General features: G+C 46.9%; 1 protein-coding gene across 1 annotated transcript in view; it reads left to right on the top strand.

Annotated features, from left to right (window-relative positions):
- Nucleotides 1–3,055: 3,055 nt before the first annotated feature.
- TMEM233 (transmembrane protein 233) overlaps nt 3,056–12,838 on the top strand; it is a 33,849-nt gene continuing 24,066 nt past the window's right edge. Inside the window, exon 1 of the mRNA XM_029922305.1 lies at nt 3,056–3,387. Within this exon, the coding sequence (XP_029778165.1) occupies nt 3,202–3,387 (186 nt within the window). The 5' untranslated portion in view covers nt 3,056–3,201. The remainder of the gene's footprint in view (nt 3,388–12,838) is intronic.

Below are 12,838 nucleotides of genomic sequence, written 5' to 3'. Positions count from 1 at the left end.
TGTCATAGACTCCCTCATTTGCACCTCACCAATGGTGCTGTGGGAACCAAATGAGATGATGGATCTAGGGAATGCATTGAGGGCAGACAGTAGGTACTCAGTAAATGTTTGGTGATTCTGCATTGTCGGACCAGTGTTGAACAGGTGTTTTCCTGGACGAGGAATGGGCCATGCTAAGTCAACGCCCCCTTCTTTTGTATTTCCCTGGATGGCACAAGTGGGTTGGAGTGAACTAATATAGTTCATGACCTTAAATCAGCAACATTCCACTGGGTACCCAAACATTAAGCTTAGTTATACCAACTAAATTCACCGGCTTCAGACCACAAATACAGCTCAGACAGTACCCACTGAGGTTCTGCACTGTTAATAAGAGTTGTAATTGTAATGCTGGCCTTGGGGAAGGTGAAGAGAGGACCAACTGAAGAGTGTGTTTGTAACGGAATCAGTAGGGTTTGGTGAATCATTTATGTAGAGACTGAAGGAAAGACAAGAGTTCCCAAACTGGATGATTAAACGCACAGTTTATGGATCCAATGAAGATCTACAAAGCACCTACTAAGGGCTAGGCACAGAGGACATGTAGTGAACCAGGGGCGGGGGGGGGGCGGTGAGAATCTCTTCTCTTGTGAGTTTGTTTCATGGGGAAGACAGACAACAAACAGTACACAAACAAACAGGACAGTTTCTGATTATGATAACTGTGATGAAGGCAATGAATAGGGTGATGGGATGGAACATAAGAGGGCCATATTTGAGATGGTCCGGGAAGGCCTCTCTCAGGAGGTAACACATGAGGTTAGATGAGAAGGACCCATGAGGTGGAGAGGAGGGGAAGCATTCCAGGAAGAAGGAGGAGCAGGTGCAAGTCCTTGAGGTGGGGAAAGGCTGGGCGTATTTGAGAACAGAGCGAAAAACACCTTTGTTAACTGAAGCTTAGTGAGAGGAGAGAATTGGAAGGACAGATGGTTGACGAAGTGGACAGAACTTAGCTAAGGCCCAAGCCTTGAGAGGCAAGTTCTTAGAAGAAAGACACGTTACCTTTGACATGCTGAGTTTGAAGTTCCGGAGGGGATCTCCAAACTAAAGAGAGATCCAGGACTTCATCCTAAGAGATAGTAGTGACATTCAAGAAAATGTTCAGTTGCGTCAAAAATCACTGGGGAATGTTCTAAAAATACAGATTTCTCAGACATTAAAAATACATATTTCTGGGGGTATCACCCAGGGAAATTCTAATTCAAGTAGGTCTTGGTAAAGATTAGGAAATTTAAAAAAAAATTTTTTAATCTGGAAATCATTTTTGCTGTACTCACTAGTAATTCTGATCCATTCAAGTCAAGCAGTATTCCTCGTATTCCTACTATATGCTAGAGATACAACTCAGGTTACAAAGCATATAGGGTAGAGAAAGAACAAATGGTGAACACATTAACAAATTAAGTACAATAATGATACATGTCACAAAAAAAGCTGGTAAAAGGTAGAGCAATATTTATTGTGGGGACCTACACACTGAGGAAGTGACTTTGAGTTGATAGCTGAGAAATAAGAAGGACCACCACGTGGCTGTCTAGGGGAACAGCATTCTAGGTAGAGGGAACTGTCAAGGCAAAGACTTGGTTGAGAACTGTAGCTCTAATTCTTTGGTTTATTCCCAGTTGATTAACCAACCAAAATGGGGGAGAAGGCATGGTGGAAAAGGCACTATTTCATCTTTTATGTGTTCACCCAGCAAACTATATAAAGTACATACTTAGTTCCAGGCACTGTGCCAAGTGGTGATACAAAGATGAGCAAGATGGTCCCCTCTTTCAGAGAGTCTGCAGTCCAGTAAGGAAGGCAGATAATGAAATCAGTATGGCCCCATGAGAAGTGGAAGCATCCCAGATAATCAGTTCATGTTCTGAGAAAGCCAAGCAGATGATTAATACTTTTGATGTATTATGATGTGAGCAACTATTTTTGAAACCATGCATAATAAAGTTGCTTGCATTTCTCTGTGGCCGGCCAGCTCAGAATATCTGGATTTTTGGTGAAATATCTGCACCAATGGGTATTGGGTCTGAGATACTGCAGAAGGACTATATCCTGCAGAAATAGTTTCCTAACAATAACTAACATGTATTGAGCACTTAGAGTCACCTGGTTTGACACGCAATTTTATAGTGGTCACAGAGTCCCTTTGAGGGTCCCTAATACCCGCGTTTTCAGATGAAGGAATTGGAGCCCAGCGAGGTGAAAGGACTTCCCAGAGGTCATTCAACTCAAATGTGACGATTTCCCATGTCTGTCTGGATTTGGAGCCTCAGTTCTGGCCATATTCCTTCCCATGAATTGAGATCCTCATTCCGGTTCCCAAAGTGGACCTCGCTCTCTTCTCCCCATCCCAGTTATGCACCTGGGTTGTCTACACCAACCAGATGTACCCGCTTCTCCCGCCAGGGGCTCTGTAGGTGGGATAATGGAGCAGAGAAGGTTCCTTGTTTGCACAATTGGGAAAAAGTGGAGGGCACCCAGAACGGCCCTACTGGGCACTGCCCACTGCCTGTCTACACTACCACAGGTCTCCAGAGGCCCCCTGCAGTGCCCAAAGCTTAGTGCCTTGCGCACTGCCCGACTGTTGGGGCAGAGAAATTACTGGGGCTCAGTGTTCAGGGCCTGTACCAGAAGGGAGAAAAGCAAATTGTCAGTCAAGAGGAAGTAGGAACTCTGTGTCCACCTGGGTAAGGTTGTATTGCTTTCCGTTACACTTAATGTATTCAAATTCAGCAGCTCGAAAAGCTGGTCATCTTCAGCCCAAAGGCTGGCCAGTTTGCACCTTAAAGGGCCTTGGCTCTCCCCTTCCCAGTGCCTCCTGCTACTCCAGACTGGGAGTGAGTCTGTGCGTCTGTCTCATGGTCTCTGGGTGTGTCCTTCAAGAAGTGCCTTTCCCCCTGTTTCTCTGGCCGGCCGGCTCCCTCTCCTCCCCGCCGCCTCTCCTCACCCCCTTGTTCCCTCCCTCCCTCTAGTGCGGAGGCTCTTGGCCCTGGTCCCTCAGCCCGGGCGGGTGCAAGCGGAGGACGCAGGAGAAGTGAGGTCACGTCTCCCTTGAGCCCCGCGCCGCTGGCTTTTCAGAGCCTCGCCGTGAGCGGGCGGCCAGAGTCCCAGACCACGCCGACCGAGCGCTCCTCCGCCCTCCTGGTGCCGCCGGCCTCGCCCATGTCTCAGTTCGACCCCAGCTCGGACTTCAAGAGGGCTTTGGACAGCAGTCCCGAGGCCAACACCGAGGATGACAAGACCGAGGAGGACATGCCCATGCCCAAGAACTACCTGTGGCTCGCCATCGTCTCGTGTTTTTGCCCCGCGTACCCCATCAACATCGTGGCTTTCGTCTTCTCCATCATGGTGAGTGAGTTAGGACCTGGAGCAACCGGGGAGGGGAAACCTGGGCGGCGGCTCGCTGGCGCAGGAGACCCAGCGCGCTCTCCACCGCTCCCTTACGCCCTGCCCGGCGCACCCCGGGTTTTCTGTCCTCTGCGCCGCCTCCTCCTATTTACGCTCTCAGAACTCCGCCACCAACCACTAGCGCCTCCTCTGCGCTCCCTGGGGCGCTCAGAGCCCTGACCCAGCCTCTCCCAAGCCGGCTTTCCACGTCCTTCCAGCGCCCATGGTGCACTCTCTCCAACACGGGGAGTTCTTTCCCTGTCTCCTCTGACAACCCTGGGCACTGGTGTGGCTCTTCTCAACCCTGCTTTTCGGGAACCTCAAAGTGCGCCACCCTCGAAGGCCCCACTCTGAGAGCATGGGTTCTACCGCCCTCTCCTTGCCGCGCTCGGGGCTCCCTCTCTCCCCAGCGCGTGGCAGTCTTTATGGGGATCCCCGAGCGATTTCCGACGCCCTCTCCTAGACCCTGGCCCCATTCTTTCTTAAGCACCCCCTTTCCAGGGCACCAGTTCCTTCTTGTTTCTTTCTACGCCAGCTCCTCTCCTTGGCACGCTCCGCCCCCCCCCCCCCCCCCCCCCCCCCCCCCCCCCCCCCCCCCCCCCCCCCCCCCCCCCCCCCCCCCCCCCCCCCCCCCCCCCCCCCCCCCCCCCCCGGCCTCCTCTCTCTAGTGGCCTGCGCTCTCTCCAGGCCTTTCTTGAGCGCCCCCTGTGCCCCTCTGACCTGCGACGGGCGCCCTGGCCTCTCTCTTACTCTTTCTGCCCCATCATCGCGGACCCTGTCTCCGCCTCCTGGCGTCCCCCAAGGGCTCCCTGGCGCCCCTCCACCGCTCTGTCCCGGGGCGCTCCTGGGAACGCACTGGGGACTGCTCGCGCCCAGTGCGCGTCGTCCTCCCGAACCGTGCGTTCGCCTCTCTCGAATAGACGCTGCCGGTGTTCCAGTCTGCCCTCCCGGAGCTCGGCTCCGCGGCCCCCTTCGGCCCCCGTAGGAACTCCCGGGAGAAACCCACCAGGAGGGCGGCGAGTGTCCTCGGGGCCCTCGCCTTATTGACTGGAGCAGCTGGCCCGAGGTGGCGGCGGGGTGAGGTTCAGCCCGGCACTGTCCCGGGACAACCCTTGCAGCGAACTCCCTCCCCCCTCGGGTTCCACCTTGCCTGCGGCGGGGCGACCCAACTCCGCAGCCACAGGCCGAGAGAGTGGGACTCAGCTCAGGGAAGATCCAGAGCCACCGCCCCTTCCCTCATGCAGGTCCGCCCACGCTTGTCCACGGGTGGCACCGTATTCGCTTGGTGGGTACACGGGAAGATTTCCTTTGCACGCGCAATCTGCTCTTTCCCAAACCCCGTTTGTCCGCAGTCTGCACCAACATCCAAGCGCTCCGCCGCTCAAGTTCCGACTGCCGGGGTTCAAATACTAGTTCCCATGCAACCTAAGCTGTAAGATCTCCAGAAATCACTTCATCCCTCTTACCTTACGTCTTTTTTGTCTGTAAAATGGGAATAATCATAGCCATAATTTCTTGACCTTGCTGTATTAATGAGATGATTATAAAACGCTTGGAACAAGTGTCCAGCATGATGTTAATGAGATCTTTACTCAGATGTCACAGTTTAAAATCAAAATGCCCACAAACTCCCCTTTCCTTGCTGTTTTCTGCCCAAAGCACTTCTCTTCCATCTGATATATTATTTTACTTATTACTATGCTTGCTGCTTGTGTCCCCTTGTTAGAGTATAAGCCCTATGAGGGTGGGGGCATTTGTCAGTGTCGTTTTTTGCTGTATCTTCAGCACCTAGAAGAGAATCTGGCAGGTGCCAGAATGAAATGAATGCATGTGTGAATGAATGAATGAATGAATGAATGGTGTTAATGGATCATGAGGTCTTCTCAACTCCTGCTGCCTTTTCCCCCATACTGGAGCCAGGAAAACCGTGGTATCGAGTTCCTTAGGACCAGCCAGCCAGTTTCCTCTCTTCCTTCCACACCAGAAATATCCGGTCTTGGGTTTTCTACAAGCGAAGTTGGGGAGGATGCTGCAGCCAAATTCTCCAGGCAGCAGCAGACACTCTGGCTGGAATTGGTGCCCACACTCCATCCTGATTTATTAATGAACCTGCAGATAGTTCACCCCTTTCCCAGTGCCAATTATAAAACTGCCTGCAAAGGCTTTTTCCTTCATTGATCCAAGATGAGCTAACACTCCAGCTGGTGGTGACAGGTTGGACACTAATGATGCCACTTGGCATGTCCCAGGGGATAAGATTGGTCCATACCTTGGATGATAGCCTCTTTTCCTGACCCCTCCTCCCCATTCCCTCTCTCAAGACATTTCTAGTAGTTCTATAGCAAGACACACCTCTAATGCCAGAAACCAGAAGTTGGGAAAGTTGACCATGGGCAAGTTTCACACCTTCTTAAAGCCTTGGTTTCTTCATCTAGGAAATGGGAATTTGAGGAGCACTTTGATGGCTCAGTCGGTTAAGCATCTGACTTTGGCTCAGGTCATGAGCTCATAGTTCATGAGTTGGAGCCCCGTGTTGGGCCATGTGCTGACAGCTCAGAGCCTAGAGCCTGTTTTGGATTCTGTGTCTCCCTCTCTCTCTGCTCCTCCCCTGCTCACACTCTGTATGTATCTCTCTCTCAAAAATAAACATTTAAAAATTTTTATAGAAAAAGAAAGAAAATAGGAATTTGAAAAGTGTTTTAACTGGAACAAAACTGTTATAAGGATGGAACAAGAGAAAGCATGTTGAGTTCCCAGCATTGTATTAGGCACATGCAATAATTCTCAGACAGATGGATAGATCTGGTGCCTGGAAACAACATATGTCACATATGAAACCAAACAGAACATCAAATAAATGAAACTCAAATTCAAAAAGAGCTTCCCACAACCTCCCATCACACTTTCTCTAAGGTGCTTTCCCATTGAAACCGTGTGGAGGGGCGCCTGGGTGGCTCAGTCGGTTAAGCGCCGGCTTCAGCTCAGGTCATGATCTCACAGTTGGTGGGTTCGAGCCCCGCATCGGACTCTGCGCTGACAGCTAGTTCAGAGCCTGGAGACTGCTTCAGATTCTGTGTCTCCCTCTCTCTCTCTGACCCTCCCCTGCTCATGCTGCCTCTCTCTCTCTCTCAAAAATAAATAAAAAACATTAAGAAAAGAAAACCAAAAGAAACCGTGTGGATCTGGGCTCAACACATTACATGATAAAGACTCCAAAGTCCGAAGAATAAAGAGGAAGAGGAAGGGTGTGCAGGAGGGAGGTGGCTCTCCAGCGGTGTGTTTTCCCTAGGGTGTCTTGTGGGGTTCCATATGGCTTTTTCAACTCTGACTTATCCATAATTTATGGTAGAGTCAGGCGCACCATTGCTGGGAGTGATGCCATTCCCCATGGAGGCCATCAAAAGCGCTGGGGAACATTTGTGGCATCGCAGTGATTTGGGCACTACCAGCATTTGTTGGACAGAGCGAAGGACAGTAACGTACTGCAACGCTGGAGTCTCTCACCCAATGAAGAACTGGCCTACCCCAAATATCAGCGACACCCCAAACAAGAAACACGGTAAAGATAATGTGAAGTCATATGAACATGAATACAAGGAAAATATTGATAAGGCTCAGAAAAACTAGGAAGAACCAGAGATCTTGAAACAATCGAGATTCTTCATGCATTAAACCAAGCCTGAGAAGCCTTCTCTAAATTACCCGGAGTAGGCGGAGTAGATGTTGGGGGATAATAAAACTACTTTGAAAAATGTCTAAGAAGAATGTTCTTCAAGCTATGTGTGGACGTCTGTGATCTTTCCACCACCCCACGTGGAGGTAGGGAAGTCCTGAGGGTTGTGGCAGTCAGTGCCGTACAGGTGAGAATCGGTACAACATGGCTTGTTGTATTGGAACTTTGGTGAGTCAAGCATTGCCAGGGGCAGAGACACAGACATCTTTGCTTCTCTGTATTGCAAGTGCACTTAACCTGTACTCAATTTCAAGAACTTCTGCCCAGCCTGGGCCTTTTCTAGCCCAAATTTCCCGTTCGTAGGAATTTGAAAATGGCACATTTTCTCCATACACATGAAGCCCTGCACCAGGGCATATGGCTTGGAAAGTGGAGCACAGGCTGGCTTTCAAGCCTCTTTCCCCATGCTCCCATCCATCCCTGGTTATCTTTGTTTATTCCATCCAAAAGGAACTCCATAACTTCCGTATGGCTTCTGACTCGGGAGAAAGGATGTCTGTTTATGCAACAAATATTTATTGAGCATCTATTAGGTACCATGCTCGATTCCAGATGTCGATATACTCCTTTACCTCTATCAAGCAGTAAATAAGATCAACAAGATTTCTGTGCTCTTAGATATAGAAGAAGAAAGGTTCCAGGCAAATTGCAGGAGTGTTGGCAATTTTAGTTTGAGTTCACCATCTGTTGTCTGTGTGGCTGGAATTTGCTACCTAGCTCAAGAGACTGGAGTTGAATCCACGCTGAGCCTCCATTCTTGATGAGGACATGATATAGTCATTTGCACAGCTGAACCAATCTGGTCGCTCTATGTGTGAACCTGAAAGAGCCAACGACATTTGACTGGGTGATTTATAACCTACTTTCAACAGAACTTCTCCTTCACACTTCAAGATTGTCTAGATACCAACCAGTGAGGTTCAAATCCTTTTCTGCCATTCGGTACATTTGTGATCTCATGCCACTGACTCAATCCTTCTGAGGCTTGGTTTTCCAGCCCTGTAAAAAGGCAGTTGTAATAGTACCTACTCAAGTACTGCTATGAAGACTGGATGATAAAAGTTAAATGTTTTCATCACATTGCCTAGGACACAGCTAGGATTCAAAAAGTATCGATGATAATGATGATGATGATGATGATGATGATGATGATGATGATGATGATGTTGATGACAGATGATGATGGTGATGATGGAGATGATAGTGTGCATATTTTAGGGGTACAAGTCATTGCCTTTTCCAGTGGCAGGTTTTCTCTTTTTATTGAGACTAGAAAATTCAGTAAGAACAAAAGCAATGACAAGAAAATATGTCACTGGAATAAATAATTGTTGCAGCCTAAAAGTCAGTATTAATGCTAAACTGGAATGCATACAAAGAAACAAGGAAAACCATTGGTTAAGCATGGAATATTAAACATGCTTTCTTTTCTCCACTCTCTTCTGAAACCACTTAAAATGAATTTATTTTTTTAATGTTTATTTTTGAGAGAGAGAGAGAGAGAGAGAGAGAGAGTACAAGTGGAGGAAGCACAGAGGGAGAAGGAGACACAGAATCTGAACCAGGTTCCAGGTCCTGAGGGGTCAGCACAGAACCCAACGTGGGGCTCGAACTCATGAACTGCAAGACCGTGACCTGAGCCAAAGTTGGACGTTCTCCAACTGAGCCACCCAGGCACCCCTAAAATGAATTTAAAAGGGCACAAACACCCAAGGACAAATTAAGAAAACAGGCAAAGAAATGAAAGAGGTGACAAAATCTCGGAACATGGAAAATGGCTAGCTGAGCATTGACTGACATTACAGAGTAGACAACACTGACATCTGAATCCTGCAGAAGAACCCAGCCGAATACAGTCAGTGTACCCTAAAAAACTCTAGAAAGGCTCAGAAAATTGGAGGCACCCATTGAAGATCTCACTTCTGAAGATAGGAATAAAAAGTAGGGCTAAAGAGAGGAGGAATCATTGCAAGTCTGTTTAAGAAATCATTACTACCAGAGGTCATCTATCAGCCCATGCGTAGGCACCTACTCCCTCAACAACCCTGACAACAGATGGGAGATTTGAGGTCTGGTGAGATTAAACACAATGGCTCTAGACACCAGACCCAGCTGAGGGTAAAGTTAAGATACCACTGAACAAGGAAGGCTCTTGCCCCTGTCCCTACTTAGTACCCCTACCCTGGCAACCAGGTGGGAGACTGGAGAACTCATCTTCAAGAATGTGACCATACCCAAAGAAAAAAACCTACAGACACAAACAATCAGAAGTTCTCCAGAGAAAGGATGCAACTGCCACCCAGTCACCTCAAGCCACCCACCCGCTGACAAGACCCATCTTCACACACAAAACTTTCAAGAAGTTCTTCAGTGTTTCACTTTCAGATATGAACTGGCAGTCACAGGTTATTGGACATGGGGGCAAGTCTTATGAATTAAGAGACCTGTGGTTTACAGAAGAAATGAAGTGTTAGGAAATAAATAATGCAAAAGGTGCAAGAAAACTTCAAGGACAGATGATGAACATGCTCAGAGAAATAAGAAACTGTGTGGTAACCACAAAACAAGAATAGGTTGGGGGGGGTGAAAAATAAGAGAAGCAAAACAGAGATCTTGGGACTTAAAAATATGAGGGTAGATTGAAAAAAAAAACAGTAGAAGGATTAGAAGTCAAAGTTGAGATAAACTCAAGGAAGTAATACAAAAATAAAAAAGATGGAAAATGTGCAAGCAATGTAACTGTCCATCAACAGATGAATGGATAGACAAAACGTGGTATACATATACAAAGGAATATTTATTCAGCCTTTCAAATATCAGAAAGGAAATTCTGATGCATGCTACAACATACCCTTGAAGACACTGTGCTAAGTGAAATAAGCCAGCCACAAAAGGACAAATATTGCATGATCCCACTTATATGAGGTACATAGAGTAGTCACATTCATAGAAACAGAAAGTGGCTGGAGACAAAGGGGAATGTGAAGTTATTGTTTAATGGATACAGAGGCTCAATTTGGGAAGACAGGGAAAGTTCTGGGGATGGATGTGGCAATGGCTGCTTAACAATGTGAATGTACTTAATATCACTGAACTGTACACTTAAAAATAGTTAATAGGGTAAATTTTATGTTACCTACATTTTATCTAATAAAAAATGAGGAAGGATATTTTCCTCCAAAGATAAAAATAGTCAAGAAAATTTGAGAATCATTCCCAGAAATCCAACATCTAATCAGAAAGCTCCAAAAGCAAACAAAGAAATTGAAGAGAGCAAATTATCAAATGATTGCAGGAAAAATTTCCAGAACTGAATGTTTGAGCTTCTAGACTGAAAGGATCCCCTGATACTCAATGAAATGAATGAAATTGTATGTGCACCAAAGCACATCATGGTGAAATTTCAGATACTTAATGGCAAAATTTCTCTCCAATCCTACAAACTTACAAGAAGGAAAAGCATGCCATGTTTTCAGCAATGTTTAAAGTTAGACAGTGAAACAACGACTTCCAAATCCCCAAGGAAAATTATTTCCAACCTCGATTTAGACCCATCCAAATAATCAAAGAAAAGAATAAAGATATTTTCAGACATTCAAGAGCTCCCCCCGCCCTGCAAAACCCAAACAACCACAACAAAAACTACCTCCCACACGCCATTTCTCAGAAAGCTATGGGAGGATGTGCTTCCCCAAAACAAAGCAGTAAATCAAGAAACAGAAAGACAAGAAAGAGAAAAGATCCAGCAAAAAAATATCCAACACAGAAAAGAGGCAAAGAGAAATCCTCCTCATAACAAGGCAGTGCGTCTCATACACCCGCAGAAGATGCAGTGGGTAATGGATGGGTGGTCTGAAAGCCATTGTCAAATCCATTATCTGGTTGTGGCCTGGCAGAGTAAGCCAAAACCCTGCCCCACGCCTGACCACACCTGCTATTGAAGACAAGGTTTGTGGTCAAAGAGAAAGTAAATACCCACAGGATGAAAGGCAAACCAAACTGTTCTTTCCATCTGACCTAGGCTCCACCAGGGATCGCTCATCCATCAAAGCTGTTTCAAGCGGACTTCAGTTAAACTTAGAGAGGAGATTGTGTGTGTGTGTGTGTGTGTGTGTGTGTGTGTGTGTGTGCGCGTGCGTGTGTGTGTGTGTGTGTGTGTATGCGTGTGTGTGTGTGTGTGTGAGAGAGAGAGAGACAGATACAGAGACAGGGACAGAGACAGAGAGACAGAGAAACAGAGACCAAGGCAGAACTTGGAAATAACAGGTCTCAGTCCACGCGGCTGACCCAGGAGCTATAACACTGCTCTCAAGTTGGAGCTCTTGGGTCCCTCAGTGTGGCTTTTCCCAACCCTCTCTAGCTCTTCCCACACAATTGTCAGCTGAGAAATGGAATATTAATATTAGGGACCCTTGTGATTTATTTCTTATGAATTCCTGCACATGAAGTTCTGAATGGTTCCAATGGTAGGGACCTTACCTGAAGTGTGGCGCTGTTAGAAATTTCTGTTACAGATACTCGCAGATTTTACAAACATGCACGTCAGCCAAGCAGCCCCTGCTTTTATGGTTACTATGTGGCAGAGGGTGGCCACTGACATTTGTTACTTGGGAATCTAGAAGTTAAACTGCTGCTGGAGTCCTTTCAACACTAGGCTATTGGGGGTTCAGACTACATCTATTTCAAGCTGTTAATCTGTGTGCTCCTATAAAAGAAAACACTTTTTTTGACTCTCTAAAATACATTTTAAATACCATCTTAACTTGCTGATAAAATGATATAATGATTGCATCATAGCATAATGTGGGAAATATAGATAAAACAAAATTGACCACTAACGGATGGTTTATGAAGCTGGGTCATGGGAACATGATTTGTTTCATGTTTAAAACATTCCATAACAGTTTTTTTTAGTTTTTACTGTTTATTCATTTTTCAGAGACATAGAGAGCACAAGCAGAGGAGGGGCAGAGAGTGAGGGAGTCACAGAATCCGAAGCAGGCTCCAGGCTCTGAGCTGTCAGCACAGAGGCTGATGTGGGGCTCGAACTCATGAACTGTAAGATCATGACCTGAGCTGAAGTCAGATGCTTAACTGACTGAGCCACCCAGGTGCCCCCATAACATTACTCCTCTTTCAAAACTCAGCTGGAAAATCACCTCTTTGATGAGGCCTTCCTTGATGCCCTTCACCCTCACCCTAGGTTGTGCCCACTGTACTCGGAATAGATTTCTCTCAGTGCACCTTTATTTCTTCACACCAATTTGTGTATGTGTGCCCCTTGAACTCATCTAGCACAATGCAGAGCATACGGTCAATAAGTAACATAGATTTGATGAATGAATGAATGAATGGCTACAGAGGTCTAAGTTTGTTCCTAACTTTATCTCTGAGGATACTCCTCCCTTCCAAGCGGTGTTCTGCATTTCTGCCAAAACTTTTCTGAAAAATATCCAGGAGATCTAGGCTAATGCCATGAGTCACTGAGAGGCTGGCCAAGGCTTGGTTCTCAACGGTAACTTTCCTGGCTGGTCTGGAACTCACTAGCATCCTCACACTGCAGACCAACGGGCCCACGTTTAGAGACTGATCTCTCTTATCAACTTGCTAGTCCATAGGATGACGTTCTTCAGTTCCGAGCCACTCATCCGGAAATGTGATGCCTTCAAAGCCTGAGCC

Source organism: Suricata suricatta, chromosome 14 (genome assembly GCF_006229205.1).
Source record: "Suricata suricatta isolate VVHF042 chromosome 14, meerkat_22Aug2017_6uvM2_HiC, whole genome shotgun sequence".
NCBI classification, from domain to species: domain Eukaryota; kingdom Metazoa; phylum Chordata; class Mammalia; order Carnivora; family Herpestidae; genus Suricata; species Suricata suricatta.
Note: the sequence above shows the minus strand (reverse complement) of the source record. Positions and strands in the feature narration are given on the sequence as shown.